Genomic DNA, 19,039 nt, shown 5'->3' with positions numbered 1-19,039 from the left:
GATCAGCATTTATTGCCTATCCATAATTGTCCAAGGGGTAGTTAAGAATCAGCCACATTTTTGTGGGTTTGGAGCCACAAAGAAGCCAGATCAGGCAAGGTTGGCAAGTTTCCTTCCTCAGTGAAGCCCAAAGTGAATAACCTCATACTTCCTCATTTTGCAGTCCATCTGCCGTCTCTGTGCTTGCTGCTGAAATGGGCAAAATTTAGCCTGACCTTCGGGAATGGGCTGCAAGGTGGGGGATTAAGGTATAGAATTGATAGGTAACACTGACACCTTCCTGACTCCCCATAGTTAAGTAAAGGGATGGAGAACCGTTTTGTTCAGAGGCTAATTAAGGTCCTTATAAGGCTAAGTAATGGTCTCCATGTCTAAACAAAGATGTCCGTGCCTTGGAGGTGATGCAATGAAGATTCACTTAATGGTGTCACCCTTCTGCTGGTAGAATAAGCTGGTATTCCATGTACTTGACAGTATGCCATATAGGGAATTATCGAGTAAAATCTGGTGGTCTTCTTATAGGCCCTGGGGCCCTGCCAATCAATCACCCAATGGTTCACAGAAGGATCCCTGGCAGCAAGGACCATCAGATCATAAAGACCTCCAACGATAATCCATACTTTCCCTAAAAGGAGGCCAATAGGTTTCAGAGTCCTCTCTCATGATGTTGATCTAGCTGGCTTCATTACCAGCAGTAGCTACTATTCATAATGGCACCATTGTAGCTGAAGAAGTACCATCTGTCCAATTCCTTAGTTTCTGTATGTTGGCTCTTCACCCTTGAAGAGATGGAAGCTCTGACATCAAGAAGTGAATTACCTGATGACTACTGAATTGTGGTGGAACTCTCGGAAATTACTGCAACAGCATTGCCCAAGCTTTCCAGTCCATTATTGAAACTTCTACCAACAAAGGCACATGAATCTGTCCAAATCCCTTTAGCTTGTTCTCCTAACAGCTACATTCCCTTCAAGCTCTCTACTTTAATCTCTAAAATTGGTGTCAATTGCTCTTATTGTCATAATGAATGGAAATGGAATTATCAGTATTTACATTTTGTTTTGGGTATTAAGGTTAAATCATTCAGAAAAAATTCTGAAGTGTACTGTTTTGGTGAATTTTGAGTGACATTTTATACTCAGATGTTCCTAGCCGTTCCCAGTACACTTTGATACATAGTTGCTATTTTCATGTTGCCAGATGAAACTGCCAACATGTGTACAACAGGTTCACAGTTGCCAGTAGTGATCAGTTAATTGATTTTGATAGTCTTGTTTCAAGGTAAATATTTATAGATGAAGATATAGAGTCATGCAGCATGAAAATAGGCCCTTTGGCGTTCAAGAACATCTGCCTGTTCTACTTTAAACAGTACAGTAGAGTCCTTTGTGCTCACCGAAACGAGAGGAAAAGACTTGGTTTAATCTGTCATCAAAAGTACAGAAACTCCAACAAATCTACATTTCTTCACAGGGTGAAGTGTCCCTGAGATTATGTACGCAAAGACTTGAGTTTGGCTACCTTGAACTCACATGTTTTAATTCAAAAATAGGAGTACTCCCACTGAGTTAAGGTTAGGTGTGTATATCTTTCAAATTGCTTTTTTTTCTGGGAGAGTGTTTAATCACCACTGTTGGCGTAAATTACTAAACTTTGTTGTGTGCAAGAAAATAGTCAAGTGGAATGTAATGTTCAGAATATAGGGTTTGTTACTACAGAAAGCAACAATGTAGAAATTATAAAGTTCTCATCCTTATTTTCTAATACTTCTTAGGTCTCACCCGTCCATAATAGTAACATTGTAATTTGCTCCAGCCCTAGAACCCTCTGAGGTCTCTCCTGTGGTCTTGGTTTCTTGAGCATCCCTTACTTTTTTCACTCCCGTTTCAGCCTAAACTCTGGAATTCATCCCTAAATATATCTATCTCTGTAGGTTCACCTCTCTTTTCCCTTTTAAGATATTCATAAAAGCGTTACCAAGCTTTTGTTCACCTAGCATGGTTTGTTGTCAAATTTTGTTTGATATCTCTCTTTTAAAGTGTCCTAAAATATTTTACTGTGCAAAAGGTGCTTTGTAAATGCAATATTGTTATTGGCTAGAAGGCTCTCCATGTTGGTCAAATTTGTATTAAATCAACAAGCTGTGGATCTGCGCTGAGCATCTCCAGGAATATCATGAGAATACTGTATCTACCTTAGATGTTATGTTGCTGTATTGCCAGCAATGAGACTCGGGTATCTCCTATCTCAGGAGAAGGGAAGCAATTAGAAAGTATGCAGCGATTATGAGAGAGGAACGAGTAATTGGGCAGCCTGGATTAATCAAGGGGATGAAAAGCCGCCCAAGCAGGAGCCTGTATATCTTCATCACTGCAATGGAATCAGAAAGAGAGCTTCTGGTTGCAAATTCAGGTCAGTGTCGTTTAATAAGTTTGCTCTTTCACTCGTGATCTTCTGTGGTTCCATGTGTACGTCACGTATTTTAAATGCAACCAGGCCACAATACAGGCAAATATTTCAGATAAGCATTAGGCTTCTCATTTGTAAAGGCGAAGCAGCTGAACATGGTTTAGAGCTCATGTTATGGACCAAACTAGACTACCCAAACTAGACTAGATGGCCTAGACCTTAACTTTTTTTTTAGAAGGCAAGTGTAAGGCTCTCTGTTTCAAATATGACTAGATTAGTCCACCACTAATCTTACAATTGAGTTAAAATACAAGAAAAAGAAGAATTGCCATAACTTTATTGAAATACTTAATGTATTAATGTAATACATTATTGTTGCAGGTAAAATAATACCAAGTACAATTCTGTAGTGAGTCAAACACAGCTTTATTAGCAAAAGCTATTGGGAGAAGCAGGGACCTCAAAAGGGACCTCCTCAAACTTCTCGGTTGTTAGACACTTTCAAGGTTTATATACAGTTGCTGCCATGACTACCCTACCCCTCAAGTCACATATATAGTTCTTTACCATCGAGTGCAAAACCACAAGATAATCACAAAACATGGCCAACATGACTAGAGGCCATTGTATAATTAGAGGTCAGTCTAACCGTTAACTGAATTGTGGTTATTGCTGCAGACAAAAGCAGAAATTAGATGGAAAAGCGGAAGTTGGCTGATACAGAATATTCTCAGTGCTATGTCACTGGTTCACTGTTTCAGCAAATGTTCCCTCCTGATTGTGCGTACAGTCTATGTGTTAGCCTCTCTTCGCACTACGTAAAGTTCCATTTCCTTAGCACAGTTGTTAACTCTTTACTTACTCCTTCAATTATGTTACATGTACAGATAAATAATGTATTTTTTGACCACCAGTCATCAACTGTTCCATTATAGGCAGCGTCCCATAAACACACCCTTAGCAAAGGCAATTCAGCAACACAGTTAATATTCTCACATTCTATTTCTCTCCAGGCCAGTGGAATGAAACACTGAAAGAAACAATCTGCCCCTTTTGATTTTTCACAGGAACCCTGCCTGTCCAAAACTTCACTTGAACAAACTTTCAGCTCCAGAAGCCAGAACTGCACCCTCACACAAACTGAAAACAAAACTGGGTCTGTCTGAATCCTGCCCACTCATGATTCTTTTGTCCTACTTTAAAAAAATACATAGGGAGAACTCAGAGCTGTTTAACAACTGCCTGTGTGAAAGAGACATTTCTCTACCACTCTGACAACACACTTCTCCAAGACAAACAGGTCAAAATACATTTCAAAAAGGCACAGTATTGTCACATTCAAGACCTTTCTTTTTCAGCTTTTAAAAATATGACCTGGGGTACACAATATGCAAATATCTGGTGACAGTGTCCCTCACCCCTAACTACTTATTTGATATTTTGTTGCCTGTTCTATACATGCAGGGTACCAACTATTACATCACCATTAAAGCTCATTCAGAACAAAAATACAATGCTGTATCCAAACTCCTGTTTCTCATAAAAGACATAAAGAACTAAGAACAGGAATAGGCAATTCAGCCCTTCGAGCCTGGTCTGCTATTTGATACGATCATGGCTGATCTCAGCTCAGCACACTCCATAATCTTTCAACCCATTACTAATTAGTAATGTGTCTATTTCCTCCTTAAATTTACTAATGTCTCAGCATGTAGCACACTCTGGGATCATGAATTCAACAGATTCATGACACTTTGAAAGCAACAATTTCTCCTCATCTGTCATAAAGCGGTTATCCCTTATCTTAAAACGGTGACCTCTCATTTTAGATTGCCCCATATGAGGTAACATCCTTTCTATATCTACTTTGTCAATCCCCTTTAGCATCTTATTTACCTCAATTAGATTTCCTTGCATTCTTCTGAACTCCAGACAGCATAGGGCTAAACTGCTCAAATTTTCTTCATAAGTCAACCCCTCTTCTCTGGAATCAATCAATTAAAACTCCTCTGAATTGTCTCCAATGCAACTTCATCCATACTCAAAGGGAACCAAAATTGTGCAGAATGCTTTGTTCGACTTTTATACTCTATTCCTTGAGCAATAAATGCAAAAATTCCATTTGCCTTGTTTATTAACTACTTTACTTGCATACTAGTTTTCTACAATTCATGCACAAGGATATCCAGGTTCCTCTGCAGCAAAGCATGATTCTCTCCATTTAGACAACAAAGTTTTTGTGTTCATTGAGTTCTTTTTATTTTTTTCTATGTATTTGGTACAGAATTATAGCCGCTTATCTTTCAATGAAATTATATTTCAGTCATGATTAGACTTGATAGTATTTTGTTTTGTATTAAAGAGATGATTAATCAGAAGATTATATTTTTTATTCTTGTGGTTCTCACTTCAGTTTTCCACACCAATATAAATCTGTGGATGTGGAATTGTACATAAGCCTGAAATAGTGGTGCTTCCATCTCAGGCATTCAATGTGTTGAAGTAAACCACATTCAGTTTTTCTAGCTTCCAGAAAGGTAAATAATACATATGCAGCATTCTTCTGATGAAGAGTCACTGGACTTGAAATGTTAGCTCTGCTTTCTTCCCACAGATGCTGCCAGACCTGCTGAGTTTTTCCAGCAATTTCTGTTTTTGCTTTAGATGCCCAACATCCACAGTTTTATGATTTGTTATGTAATTTTTTTTCCACTGAGACAAAATATTATAGGTTCAGGAACATACAGGGTGAAAAAAATCAAAATTCATTTGAAGGCCCATTCCACTGATAATTCTTCCTGTCATAGGTAATATTTGGAGCGTGTTTATCAGGTAGAAGACAAGAAAATATTTCCAAGCAATTTTGGACTTTAGTTCAAACATAGCAGTTTGATTTCTTTCAAGTTTTTGGAACTTTATGTGAAAAGAAAATGGCAGATGCAGGTGTAACACCAATAGCTATATGAGTTGCCTTCTCTTCAATCAAAAGATTGGACACTGTGATCTAGTTGAAAGTATGTGAGCCCCGAACATAGGGTCTACAGATAGCGGATTAGATCTCTTGATATATCTGAACTGAAGTGTGTTAAGAGACTTAAATTTTAATTGCTGGGAATGATAACACCTACAGTTCTCCTTCCCAATGGATCAGGTGGACACATATTGCCAATTACCTACAAAAGTGCCTATTACCTGTGCACTACATCCCAAAGTCCCAAGGTCTCTGCCTCTCACTGGCACTGATTGAAAGTTTTCATTCTGAATGCATAAAGATGACAATATATCATTAAAAAGTATCTGTAAGGTAAAGCTCATTATTTTTCAATACCACTTTGAAAATCCAACTGTGCATGTACACATTCCTATTATTATGTTCAATGACTACTGTTTTTTGGACTGTAGATTAAAAGTAGGAAAGGTTATTGCTTTATACTGAGGAACATGACTAAGAAGGTGTTTGCAGTTTTCAGAAAATCCATGGAATGAGGAAAGAGGCCATTTGGCCCATCAAGTCCATACTGACCCTCTGAAGAGCACCCCCTTCCCTTTCACCCTACATTTCCCATGGCTATTCCACCAAGCTCGCACAACCCTCGACACCATTGGCAATTTAACATGGCCAATCCACCTAATCTGCACATCATTGGACTGTGTGAATAGCCCAGAGGAAACCCACGCAGACCAAGAGAGAATGTGCAAACTCCGCACTTGGGGTGGAATTGAAGCTGGATCCCTATTGCTATGAGGCAGCAATGCTAGCCACTTAACAACTATGCTGCCCCAAATCCTGTATCACACTATAAATTGCATTTTCAGCGCTAACTTCATGGAATGATGGGGGAGAAGTCAACAGAAAGCAGTATTTCCACCATCAACCTGTGCATGTGTTCAGGGCAATTCTGCCCAGGGATGATCTTTTGATTGGCTTTTCATATGGTTTGATTGTTGTCAACTCAGGAGGATTCAGCGTAGTAACAATCATTTGATTGATTCCTGGCCAGGTGACTACAACCTTGTGAGTAGACAATACAGCAGAAACATTTAGCCTGTGATGAGAAAGCATTGATATGTCTCTCTGCCCCTTCTGTGTAGGTAAGTAAAAGAAAATCCCTCGCAGCTAGTTATCTCCCTCACCTTCTGCAAATGCTATGCTTGAAGGAAAAAGAGAAAATCACCTTCAGAGATTCTGAAAAGGTGAATGAAAGACTGAGAATTGGTGTACATCCAAATTCATGTAATCAGCAAAATGTCGGAAATAAACCAAGGGAATTGAAAGGAACTTAAAGAAAACAACTCATTGGTGCCCGTGGTGTGAGCTACAGCTATCAAGATGTATTTCCCTGAATTTTTTTTTGTCCACCCATAATATTATATGTTGACTGTTTCTATGTGTAAATGATATTTTTTCAAAGGAATAAAATTTAAGTTATGCAGTCACAAATTAGCAATACGACTTGCCTATCTTTTTCATTGATTTTAAACAATTTGATGACATTAAATTTTTGTGAAAGGCAAAAAAGTTTTGGTGATCATATTCTTTCAACCTGATTTAGACAGTTAGGTAGATTTGAGCAACTCCATGGTTTAACCAAATTTTCCCATTTGAAGTGTTTCCGGGAGTAATTGGTTTCAATTACCACTGCACTCCCCAGTGAGTTGTGACAATGTAGATGTATTCGCATTTGAACATCATCACATACCTGGACATGGTGCAACCCTCACAGGTTGCTGCTGAGTTCACAATTTTTGATATTAAATTGAGTCTGCATATAAGCATATAAGCATTTACAAATGCATACACAAACATATTAATTGATGCTGCCCTTGCTCCCATATCCAAGGACCTGCCATTTTCTTATACTGTTTGGACTCAGCCTGAGGTAAACAATTTTCAGGCATACTATGCATAGTCACAGTGTGTGAAATATTGTTAATTTATTCTAGGCTCCAGTTATGGATAAGAATTTGTATTCCAACCTCCAAACGATACTAATCTGTATCCCAATATGTGCAAAGCTTTCCTAAATGAGCATTAACACTGTGTGCTAAACTTACCTTGTTGTTCCAATCAATGTGGTTGCTGCTCTACATAGAAGGGCTGAAGATATTGAGCTATCAAGAGAAGGGAACTTTCACTCCATCTCTAGTGAGCTCTTGACTCTCAAAATCAACCTAAACTCAAACAGGGAGCTTTAAAATGCAGCTGGGTAGTGCAATCAGGAAATCACCTTCAGAAATAGTCAGGTACCCTCTCCCCACAGCTACCCCCACACAGAGGAAAATAAATAGTCATTAATAAACAGTCATACATATATGCAGAAGGAAAGCAATGTAAAGTTGTTTTCAAAATTTGAAACAGCTTCCATGATGATTTGTGCCATCTTTGTTGCAGGCAGCAGATTAGGTTGTTATTGACTATAACATTAAAGGCATTGCAGCTGCACATGTGTGGGCAGTGCTCTCTGTAGGAGTGCACTGTCAACATATTCAGCCAACTATTTCAAGAGAAGTGCACTGTAGAATCCAGTTACATAATTAATGAGGTGAATAACAGAATACTGCGTGAGAAAATTCACTGTAAGTCATGGTGGGCTGGGCACCATGAATCTCATTAGACCAAACACTTTAATTAAAAATAGAAAAATTGCAACCTTAGAGTAGAGTTTGTTTTCAAAGATAGTCTGTGAGCAGTGAAGTCGACAAAAAGACAAGAACCATGCCATACATTTTGAAAATATATATTTTGATGGTTGATTTTTTTCAGGAAATCCGATCAAAACCTCAAAGTGTTGTATACTTTCATCTGTCTCAAATAACATACTGTGGAAAGACCCTGCCACAGAATCTTGGTTGTCGAAACTATTAAGTATTTAGTTAGTATGTCTTAAAGATCAGTTTAAAAGTATTAGAGGATGGATACAGAGCACACTCAGTTCACAGAGATGTAATCTTATCTATAAAACTTTGCAGGTAGTAGGCTTCAAGGTGAAAAACATTACAAACTGAATTTCCTCTGAAAGCATGATTCAACTCATGGTTTGTGACAGTGCTTGCAATAAATGATTTAGACTTACTATTAAGAAAGTAGATTTCACCTTTAAGGAAACTTGAGGAACTGTGGATGGAAATACATTGCTGCCGAAAATTTAATAATACACGACAAAACTACATTTGGCAATAAATAAATAGGAATTTATCATCCATCTTATTTAAAATTCAGAAATGTTAAAGGTATGTGATTCTCTTAGGTAGAATTCCATTATTTCTACAGTATTACAGATTTATGGAAATTTTAAATATTGCAAATATGCAATATATCAACAAATACAATATATCTGTAAGATGTCTTCCTGCTGATGTATAACTCAACAGATTTTGCAAAGGATTTGAGTAATCATTCTGTGAGCTTTCATTTTGCAGCTGGTTTAAATGGATTGAGAGCTGGTTACCAAGATAATTCTTTACATTTGGTGCCAATAATCCAAATACATACTGCTGATTGAACTTCTTGTTTCAGTCTCCAAATGTAAAAGATTAAACTATCATTTTTTTTAAAGATAAACATTGTACATATATTGAATTGGGTGAATGTTTTCTTTCTTTATTGCTGGTCAATTTATCCCTCTTGCAGTGACCTTAACTGAATTGCATATTGCTCTTTTATTTTGTATTCTAATCATGAAAGTGGTTGCTAATTATTTTAGATACAAATTTTAGCCTTTTTTTCCCAATGATCTCTGCCTAGCTATATTTATATATATAGAGAGAGAAAGAGATCATATTTTCTTGCAATGAATCATTTCACAAGTGAAAAATATACGCAATATACTGTACAGGTGAGTCATTATTTAACAGTTGCTAGTAATGTGGCACAGTCTAGAACTAATATAAGTATAAAGCCTAAATATTCTAGTCTTCAAAGATCATCTGTCTTATATGGAACCATTCATCAATGACAATAAGTTTTGGTCATTCGTTCATATGTGAAAATGGTTATTATAATTTATTCTTGATTTCACAGAGCAAATGTGTTGTACAGAAACTTTTCAAATGCTACTTTAAGTACCCACGCTCTTATTCTTTCCTAAGTGCAGTAAAAGCATTTGAATATAAATTTGTTCGAATCTATTAATTTGCCATCCCTGCAAAATGGCCAAAGTTTTATTGCAGGGATTCTCAAACTGTGGGCCACAGCCCCATGAGGGATAAAAGGATGAGGAATTAGAGTCCTGAGCATCTGTGATGGATGCCTCTTGGAAGCCTGACTGTGAATAATAATCCAGACCATAATTCAAATTTGTGTCTCCTTATTCAATGTCAGATATTGTAGGGTCTTAAGACATATAGATATGAGCTTTGGATCTCTGCAATGTTCATTGTGTACAAATATGAAATCTATTAACACAATTAAACAGGGAGTCAGGTTTAAAAATCATAGGATTGACTACAATACCCCTTTCAATTTGGGAAATGTTTGTGCCTGTGGCCATTGCCTAATCTACTGTGTTCTGACACAATCCCAATCAATGACACCAACAGAAGGTCCAAACTGGTAGATGTCTTAGTATTTTTATGCTTATATCCCTGCTGTTTGAACTCCTACTCCAGTCAACAGTTCTCCCTAATTCTCCCCTCACCCCAACAATTTCACTTTGGGGTGGTACAAGGTGTGAAGTGTAAAAATATGGGGTCAGCAGGAAAAATAGATTTGAGAAGCAGCAATTTATTGGATGAGTGTTAGTGTGCAAAACTTTCTAATCATTTTTGTTATGTGAAATTGTTTTAAGCATTCTGAACTAAATTGTTCAATATTAAAATTGACACTAATTATAATGATTTGCTTTTAGTCACTGTGTACTGAGATTAAACAACGCCGACGTGGCATAACATCTGTATTACGATTATGCCAACGTCTCATCGATGACACAGATGCCAGCTGTTCAGAAGCAGATCGTCAGTCAATGCAACTTATTATTGTAAACTTGGAGAGAAGATGGGAAGCCATAATAATGCAAACTGTCCAGTGGCAGAACAGACTGCAAAAACAACTAGGAAAAGAAAAGGTAAGAATTTAACACCTGTCATCTATATGTGATTAAAAGATAGGAACATAGGAAATTACAAAAATTGAAAAGATACTGCAGTCGATTCAACTGATATACATGACCTTCCTTTGCCCAGCCTCTCAAACATGCATTCAATTCTCAATTAAACTTCTCTATTACCTATTTATAGGGCAGTGTATAAAATGCAAAAAAAAATAGAAGTAAAAACATTCATTGTATAACCAGACTAAAGAAGGAGCAGGGAAAATGTTTTTAAAAATTATCTTTCCTCCAATTCATGCTTGTCCCAGCTATCTATCTTCAAGCAGCAGCACAGATGCCATCAGTAGTGCTCTTTGTTCAGTACACAAGAAAGCTTGCCTTAGCAATACAGAATGACATGCTTCTTTAACAGTCTTTCTCACCCAGAGAACTTGTCTAAAACAGTAAACTGGACTCCTACAGGAAGACCCAGTTGTGAATCGAGAACCAAGACTGTATTCAAATTTGGGTCTTCTAGTTCAAGGTTTGATGTTATAGTACATAGGATATCAAACTACTGAGATATTAGCTTTTGATCTCTGCAATGTTCATTGTATGCATATGTAAAATATATCATTATAGGATCCTCACGTTTTGCATCCATTGAAGGCAAAACATTTCTGTTATTAGAAACCACGATTAAGTTGCATTCTACTCAGTATTACTGCTACATTTTCATAAATTCAGAACAGCTGAAACATTGTTACCATTTAATATCCTTCCAGAACCAGCAAATTAAATGAGATTGTGTAAAATGAATGCTGGATGGGAACAGTGTAGCATAGTGAAGTACATAGGACATAAGATTAGATTAGATTACTTACAGTGTGGAAACAGGCCCTTCGGCCCAACAAGTCCACACCGACCCGCCGAAGCGTAACCCACCCATACCCCTACATTTACCCCTTTACCTAACACTACGGGCAATTTAGCATGGCCAATTCACCTGACTTGCACATCTTTGGACTGTGGGAGGAAACCGGAGCCCCCGGAGGAAACCCACGCAGACACGGGGAGAACGTGCAAACTCCACACAGTCAGTCGCCTGAGTCGGGAATTGAACCCGGGTCTCTGGCGCTGCGAGGCAGCAGTGCTAACCACTGTGCCACCGTGCCGCCCACAAAGTGAATGAACTGTTAGGGAATAGCAGAAAAAAATGTTCATTAATGAGAGAATCATTGCTAACAAGAGAAATTAGCATAGATAAATCAGAAATGATCAAATGATGAACAATTCGATGTTAGCCAACAACAACCAACATCATGCTGCAGAATAAAATAACTTTTTACAACCAAGTAGCAAATCAGTTAAGTATGGTATAATGTCTAACAAGGCCTCTGTTTTTATGTAATGCATGATTACAGCCTTTGAAAGTTGGAGTTCTCAATTATATAACAGGCTGTGGTAAATACAGTTTATTTATGCTTTTGGTTTCGGCACTGAGTTTAGTGGAGCTTTAGTACACCAGGTGGTACAGTTTAATGTAAACTTAAGAAATACATTAATTTAATTTAATCTACTGCAAAAAGAAAAATAATGGGGAAGAGTTCCACTGTGTGTTATTTGTTGTAAACGGGTTTACCACTACGCAATGCACAAGACAAAAACCTTCCCTACAAGTTTCTGCTTTATGCGTGAATTAAATAATGCTGCAGATTTGAAGAATTTTAGTTTTGAAGAACGTGCAACAATTTGGGTTTATAACTTTTACAATTTTTTCAACACTCTGAGAGAATTGATTGAAGCAGGAACTACATTCCTTCTGACTGCCAAGAGGTCTTTAGCAATTCTATTTTTCTATTTGGTGGAATCAGCCAGATATTCAATCCATTGTGATTTAAAATGCAATTGCTTCTAGAGGCTCACTGAGTTTAACTCTGTCTTGTTTGGAAGTGTAGCTAACTGATGACTTCAAGTTAGATTTACTATGCCACTGTTCTTTTGGTACTACCTGAAAATAAAGCATATCATGACAGCCTAGTGAAAGGAATCTTCAAGAATATAAGCATCTGAAAATAAGCATGCCAACACACATCAGGTATGGCAGTTTATTCAGTTTATCAGATACAAATATATTGATGTTAGATTATGATTGAACTAAATATAAAATCCTAAGCATTTCACTATTTTACTGTGCTCTGCTGTTGTGACCAGCTCATTTACATACATTTAAAAAATTTCTAATATCTGATAGCAAGTAGAAATTTTATTTATACATCTATAGATAATGCGTACAAACAGCTGCTACAAAATGTCATCAACATTTATTATCGTGTTTCATTATAGCAGTATATTATTGATAAAACATAGAAGCTTGTTAAAGTAGCTACTGTAGTTATTTATTACTTGATTGCTATAAAATGCAAGGTCAGCATAATAGTAATGTTTTATTTGATTAAACTGATTGATTGAACTAACGCTTGTGCTTTTACCATATAATAACAAACCAAGTTAGTCATTAGTGTTTCCTTTATCAGCATGCAGATCATAAAATCCAACCTAATAAAAATTCATCACTGTAGATGTACAACATATCTAAACAATTGTTAAATTTGCCTTTATATTAGATTTACAATCATTGTCTGGTCATTATGAAGAGACCTTTTTTTGTCATGAATAAAGTGAGAAATCAAAAAAAAAGGACTAACCTACTTCTTGAACCAAACTAAGAATCTTCACTTTGATTAGTTTCAATGGTACAGATTTGTGCTTTCTAGATTGAGATTTTTTTGTGAAAATCTGTTATTATAATTAATGATAATTGAATACTAAATTAACAATGTAGAACCAATTTCTTGTTTTAACCTACATATAGGGCAAAATAAATACTTCTAAGTATTTACCTGTCACATTACATTTCCTTGTCACAAATGAGGCATAATTTTACAATTAACATATATAAAATTTGGTGATATTTTAATAATCAATTTTGAAGCAAATTATTAAATGCCTGTGTCATACAAATGTAATGATGTTAATATTACACATTGTAATTTCAAGGCAATGTATCCATACATTTAGGTATAGTCACCCTTTTGCTGGCAATCAGGAGGGAATGTAAAATCATTGAAATTACATTTCCAATGCATGTAGATGAATGTATAATATGTGGAAGCGCAGATAATTTTTAGATTAGATTAGATTACATTACAGTGTGGAAACAGGCCCTTCGGCCCAACAAGTCCACACCGACCCGCCGAAGCGAAACCCACCCATACCCCTACATTTACCCTTTACCTAACACTACGGGCAATTTAGCATGGCCAATTCACCTGACCCTGCACATCTTTTGGACTGTGGGAAGAAACCGGAGCACCCGGAGGAAACCCACGCAGACACGGGGAGAACGTGCAAACTCCACACAGTCAGTCGCCTGAGGCGGGAATTGAACCCGGGTCTCAGGCGCTGTGAGGCAGCAGTGCTAACCACTGTGCCACCGTGCCGCCCACGGTGGCACAGTGGAAACTAAGTGGAAATATGATGTTTGGTGATCAGGTTGTAAAAGGATAGGATTGGGTACTAATCAATAAAAGGTGTATGTGAAAGGTAGGGAAGGAACGTAAATTGGAGCACTAGCAATATTGATTCAGGAGAATGTTACAGCGTAGGAGAAAGAGGATTTCTAGAAGGGTTAACAACAGAATCTATTTGCTTAGAGTGAGGGAATAATATTACAGTATTGAGTGCATTTTGTAGGCCACTATGGTAATGTGAAGCATACAGAAAAAAAATTACAAGGAAATTAAGTCATAGGTACAAACATTATTTAGTAGGTCATGACCTTGGGTAGAGTACACCTGAAGTACAATGAACATTTTAAACTTGTAATTCCAAAATTTGTTTTTTCTTAAAGCGAGCTAATATAGTCAAAAAAGATTGTGGGTGCAAACTAAATGGCTGTCTAGAAAGAGAGACCCACCAAATGTCAGACCTACAGATGCAAAGGGACATTCAAAGAGAGAAAGAGGCAGGTCAAAACAGATTGGACTGGAATAGTTTGTGTCTAGAGAGATGACGAGTGGATGATTATGTCAACTGTAAGCCACTCCCTGCAAATTTTGCCTCAAACAGATACATTTTACATTTTTGTCTTTGTCGAATTCACAAGGATAGGCATTAAAAAGACAGGTTCAGTTCTACTGGAGTGTACTAGTGGGACCGAACATCTTGTGTGTAACAGCCTGGGATCAAGCATTAGCATGCTGTGAAGGTTGCAGTTTGAGAACTTTTCCTTTGTCATCCCTGTGCTGCAGGAAAATACCTTCTCTGACTCTAGGTGCCATAAGTCAGCTAGCTAGCTGCCAGGCAAAAGGAAGTAGGACAACAAAAGGACTGTCTCACCCTGATTGTTGATATTCAATCATGTTCAAAAGTAATTAGAATTACAGAATCTCAATCAATCTGCAAAGCTGACAATTGTGAAATTGACTCTTCAACTCCTAATGTCAAAGCTATCTGTAACCCTTTACTGCAATATTTCCAATATACAAATACCTGTTCTATGTTAACAATTCAGACTTTTTCCAAAAGTTTTTTTTTAAACCTTTTTGGGGTCATCTCTTATTTCTAATCTTTTGGGCTTATCTCTTATTTCTCTGTGTGTTGCATTGTAAATTCTTCTCACATTTAGTAATTAATTTGTTAACTATGGAAAACGTGGTTAATTGGCTCCTTTTAAAACATAAGTTCATGTGGTCTATGGAAAATGGTACACACAAGAGAATGGTACACAAGGGAATTCTAAATTAATCATATTACAACCAACTGAGGATGTGGTTGAATAACGAAGAGGAGCCAATTGAAACCTCCTCATCCAGAAGCTTTACAGTTTGAGTTACCTTGTCTGGAAACAAAACAAATTGAGGAATCTCACCCAGGGTCTGGTCATATCATAATTGTTAGCAGTCATTTTTCTAATTTTTCCACTAGGATTATGACAGTAAAAAGGGCAGAAAAGGGGAACAATTTCTGAATTTTGCTCTGGAGAATTGTCTAGATGATATGATATGTAAACCAATGAACAAAAAGGTATTGTTTGAGTTGGTTCAAAGGAATGTGTTGGATCAAGTGGATCAAGAGTCATGAGGAAAACATTTCAGGGACTGTGTTCATAAAATATTTAAGTGAGCTTTAGAAAACAACAAAAAGCAATTCAGAGCCAAAATAATTAACTAGAGATAGGTGAATTTTACTGACATGACAATGGTTCTGGTCCAGGTAAGGTGGAATCAAATAATAGTAGGCAAGATTGTTCAAGAGCAATTAGAGATGTTTGGGTACATTACTACAGGGGAGAAACATAAGGCAAATAAAGTGAAAGCTCCCTAGATGACAGAAGAGACAGAGTAAGCAGAGAAAGGGGTATTTATGACAGGTATCAGGTACATTAAACAAACAAGAACCATACTGAAAATAGTAAGTTCTGAGTGGAAGTGAAAGAAAGAGAAGCAAAACAAAGATAGAGTATAATAGGCCCCACTTGTGGCAGAATGGTAGCATCCCTCCTCCTGAATCAGGAGGCCCGGATTCAAATTCCATCTGCTCTAGAGGTGTGGATAACATCTCTGAACGATTTGATCATAAAAAATAGGTTAAATTAAAAAAGAGATTGTGCATAACTAACTGCAAGTTCTTCTATAATGAAATGGAATTTGTTGTTCCAAAACTAGTAATTTTCATTGAAAAGGGCAACCTAGATTAAATATGTGTACAGGGGCCAGAATCCCATCACCAAGTCACTCTTTATGTAAACATAAACAGTTCTTGACTATAGTGTTGGATCATATAAAGTCAGACACCAGAGTGTCAGTATCCCTGACAGTCAACCTTTTTATGTCAGCCAGGGCTCCCTAATTGGTCCAGATTAACAGCCCCAGTCAGGGAATTCATTTTGTATGAGACCAGCTGGCTGACCTCATTATATCATTACACTACAGAGGGAACTGATACTCTCAGTTCCTGAGGAAGCTAAGACTGAAACTGAAATTGGAAACCAATTTCTAGGGAGACTGAAATTGATCAAAATCATGTACAGGGACTCAGAGCCAACCTAGTTCAGATGACAAATGCAGTGTTGTAGTACAGGTAGGTCAAAGAAGTCAGAGGCTAGAAGTAAATGACGGTTAGATTCATTTCTGCATGAAGGTCTCACATGCAGCATCATTTCATAAAACAATATAGTCTACAGGTATCTGTAGAACATAAATGCTACAGATCAGTATTCCAGTTTTGCTGTGGACACCTCCCCATTAGCCAACACGCTTCCAAAGCTCTTTAGGTATCAATTTAATACATTCCAGTGTTTGTAAGATACAACTCATATCCTTCTTCAATAGTTTGGACTTCTTTGTTCTTCATCTTCATAGTTGATGGCAGAGGAAGTATCTAAGATTGCCCTCAGACAAATTAAATAGATAATAGATCTCTTCTAATTCTTGTGTAACCTACAATTTGTTCTACATTAGCTTATCCTGTGTGTGCAGCTTACCTAATTACCTAATAAGCTGGTGCATTTGGAACCTTGGGGAGAAAAAATTCAAAGTAAAGGTGCTTTAAAGAGGAGGAAGAGAGACAAAGGCAGAGACCACATGGTCAATGTATCAAACAAGAAATAAATCTACACTGCTGGCTGACACAGCAGTGAATCTGCACAGCTACTGCCTTTGCTTTTTGAGTTTAAGTACCTCTGGACATCAGAGTGCGCCTAAGAAGAATTAACAATTACCAAAATTCACAGCTGATCTTGGAGCAGCTAAGTGCATAGTTTTAGGTTTAACCTTACTGTTTTTCTTTTTTAAAAAATCTACAATCGTGAGTAGAGTGGGTTCTTTTGTGATTATATGTTTTATTGAGACCTGTCTCTTGATTACATTTTAAAAATATAAAACATAGATACTAAGTTAGCCTGGAGCAGTATTTTTTAGAGCAGTAAGAAGCTATTTTCTGGGTCTGTAGATGTGGGAGATTAGGGAGATTTTCCATGTTACTGATGCTTATGTCTGCAGTAAGTATGCTTAGTTGCAAATCCTATCAGATTGCATGGATCAGTAAGAGCGGTAGTTAGAGGCAGTGAGGAATTTACAGGAGCTAGGGGGTGTGATGGATGGCAGTTATCGGAAGGGAGAAAAACCACAGATACAGTCAGGTAGATGGGTTACCTCCAGGAAAGGTAGGAGAGGGAGGCAGATAGTGCAGGAGTCTTGTGTGGCTATCCCCATCACAAGCAAGTATGCTGTTTTGGAAAAATTATGGGGTGCTGGACTCTCAGGGGAATGTAGCACGAACAGACAAGTTTCTGGTATCAAGACTGGCTCTAGTGTAATAAGGGGTACGTCGGGTTCTAAGTGATCGATTGTGATAGGGGACTCTCAATCGGAGGCACACACAGATGTTTCTGCGACCGACAGCAAGAAATCAGAATGATGTGTTGCCTCCCTGGTGTCAGGGTCAAGGATATCTTGGAGAGAGTGCAAAATATTCCCAAAAGGGAAAGGAACCAGCAGGAGGTTGTTGCACACATTGGAACTAACGTTTAATGGAAGGGAGAACAATGACATTCTGAAGGGAGAAAATAAGAAGTTATGCATGAATTTAAAAAGGAGGCCCTTGAAGGTGGTAATATTTGGATTACTCCTGGTGCTACAAGCAAGTCAGGGTATGAATAGGAGGATAGAGCAGATGAATGCCTGGCTGAGGAGCAAGTGCAGAGGAGAAGGGTACACATTTTTGGATAATTATAATCTCTTCTGAGGTAGAAGTGAACTGTTTAAGAAAGACGAATTGCACCTGAATTGGAAAGGGACTAATATACTGGCAAGGAGATTTGCTAGAGCTGCTCGGGAGGGTTTAAACTACGAAGGGGTTGAGGTTGGGACTTAGGGAGATAGTGAGGAAAGAGATCAATCTGAGACTGGTGCAATAAGCAAGTTGGGAAAATAAGCAAGTCAAACAGTCAGGGCAGGCAAGAACAAAGCAGAGAATGAAGTAGGACTGATAAATTAAACTGCATTTATTTCAATGCAAGAGGCCTAACAGGGAAGGCAGATGAACTCAGGCCATGGTTAGGAACATGGAACTGGGCTATCATAGCAATTACAGAAACGTGGTGCAGGGATGGACAGGACTGGCAGCTTAATGTTTCAGGGTACAAATGGTATAGGAAGGATAGAAAGGGTGGAAAGAGAGGAGGGTGAGTTGCATGTTTGATAAGGGATAAAGATTACGGCTGTGCTTAGTGAAGATATTCCTTGGAGTACGTTGAGTGAGGTTATTTGGGTGGAACTGAGAAATAAGAAAGGGATGATCATCTTATTAGGATTGTACCATAGACCCCCCCACATGCCCCCCCCCCCCCCCCCCCCCCCATAGCCAGTGGGAAATTGAGAAACAAATTTGTAAGGAGATCTCAGTTATCTGTAATATGGTGGTTATGGTAAGGGTTTTCACTTTCCAAACATAGACTGGGACTGCCATAGTGTTAAGGGTTTAGATGGAAAATGATTTATTCAGTGTCTACAAGAAAATGTTCTGATTCAGTATGCAGA

General features: G+C 37.7%; 1 protein-coding gene across 4 annotated transcripts in view; it reads left to right on the top strand.

Annotated features, from left to right (window-relative positions):
• The window catches only part of akap6 (A-kinase anchoring protein 6), a 418,819-nt gene that overhangs the window by 379,490 nt on the left and 20,290 nt on the right, over positions 1–19,039 (top strand). For all 4 annotated transcript variants that reach the window (XM_087989959.1, XM_043697890.2, XM_043697891.2 and 1 more), the window contains exon 13: positions 10,257–10,472. In XM_087989959.1, coding sequence (XP_087846085.1) covers positions 10,257–10,472 — 216 coding nt within the window. The remainder of the gene's footprint in view (positions 1–10,256; positions 10,473–19,039) is intronic.

Source organism: Chiloscyllium plagiosum, unplaced genomic scaffold, assembly GCF_037043375.1.
Source record: "Chiloscyllium plagiosum isolate Xiang-an unplaced genomic scaffold, Cpla_swu_hap1 HiC_scaffold_8, whole genome shotgun sequence".
Classification (NCBI taxonomy): domain Eukaryota; kingdom Metazoa; phylum Chordata; class Chondrichthyes; order Orectolobiformes; family Hemiscylliidae; genus Chiloscyllium; species Chiloscyllium plagiosum.
The sequence above is the reverse complement of the archived record's forward strand: the minus strand, read 5'-3'. Positions and strand labels throughout refer to the sequence as shown.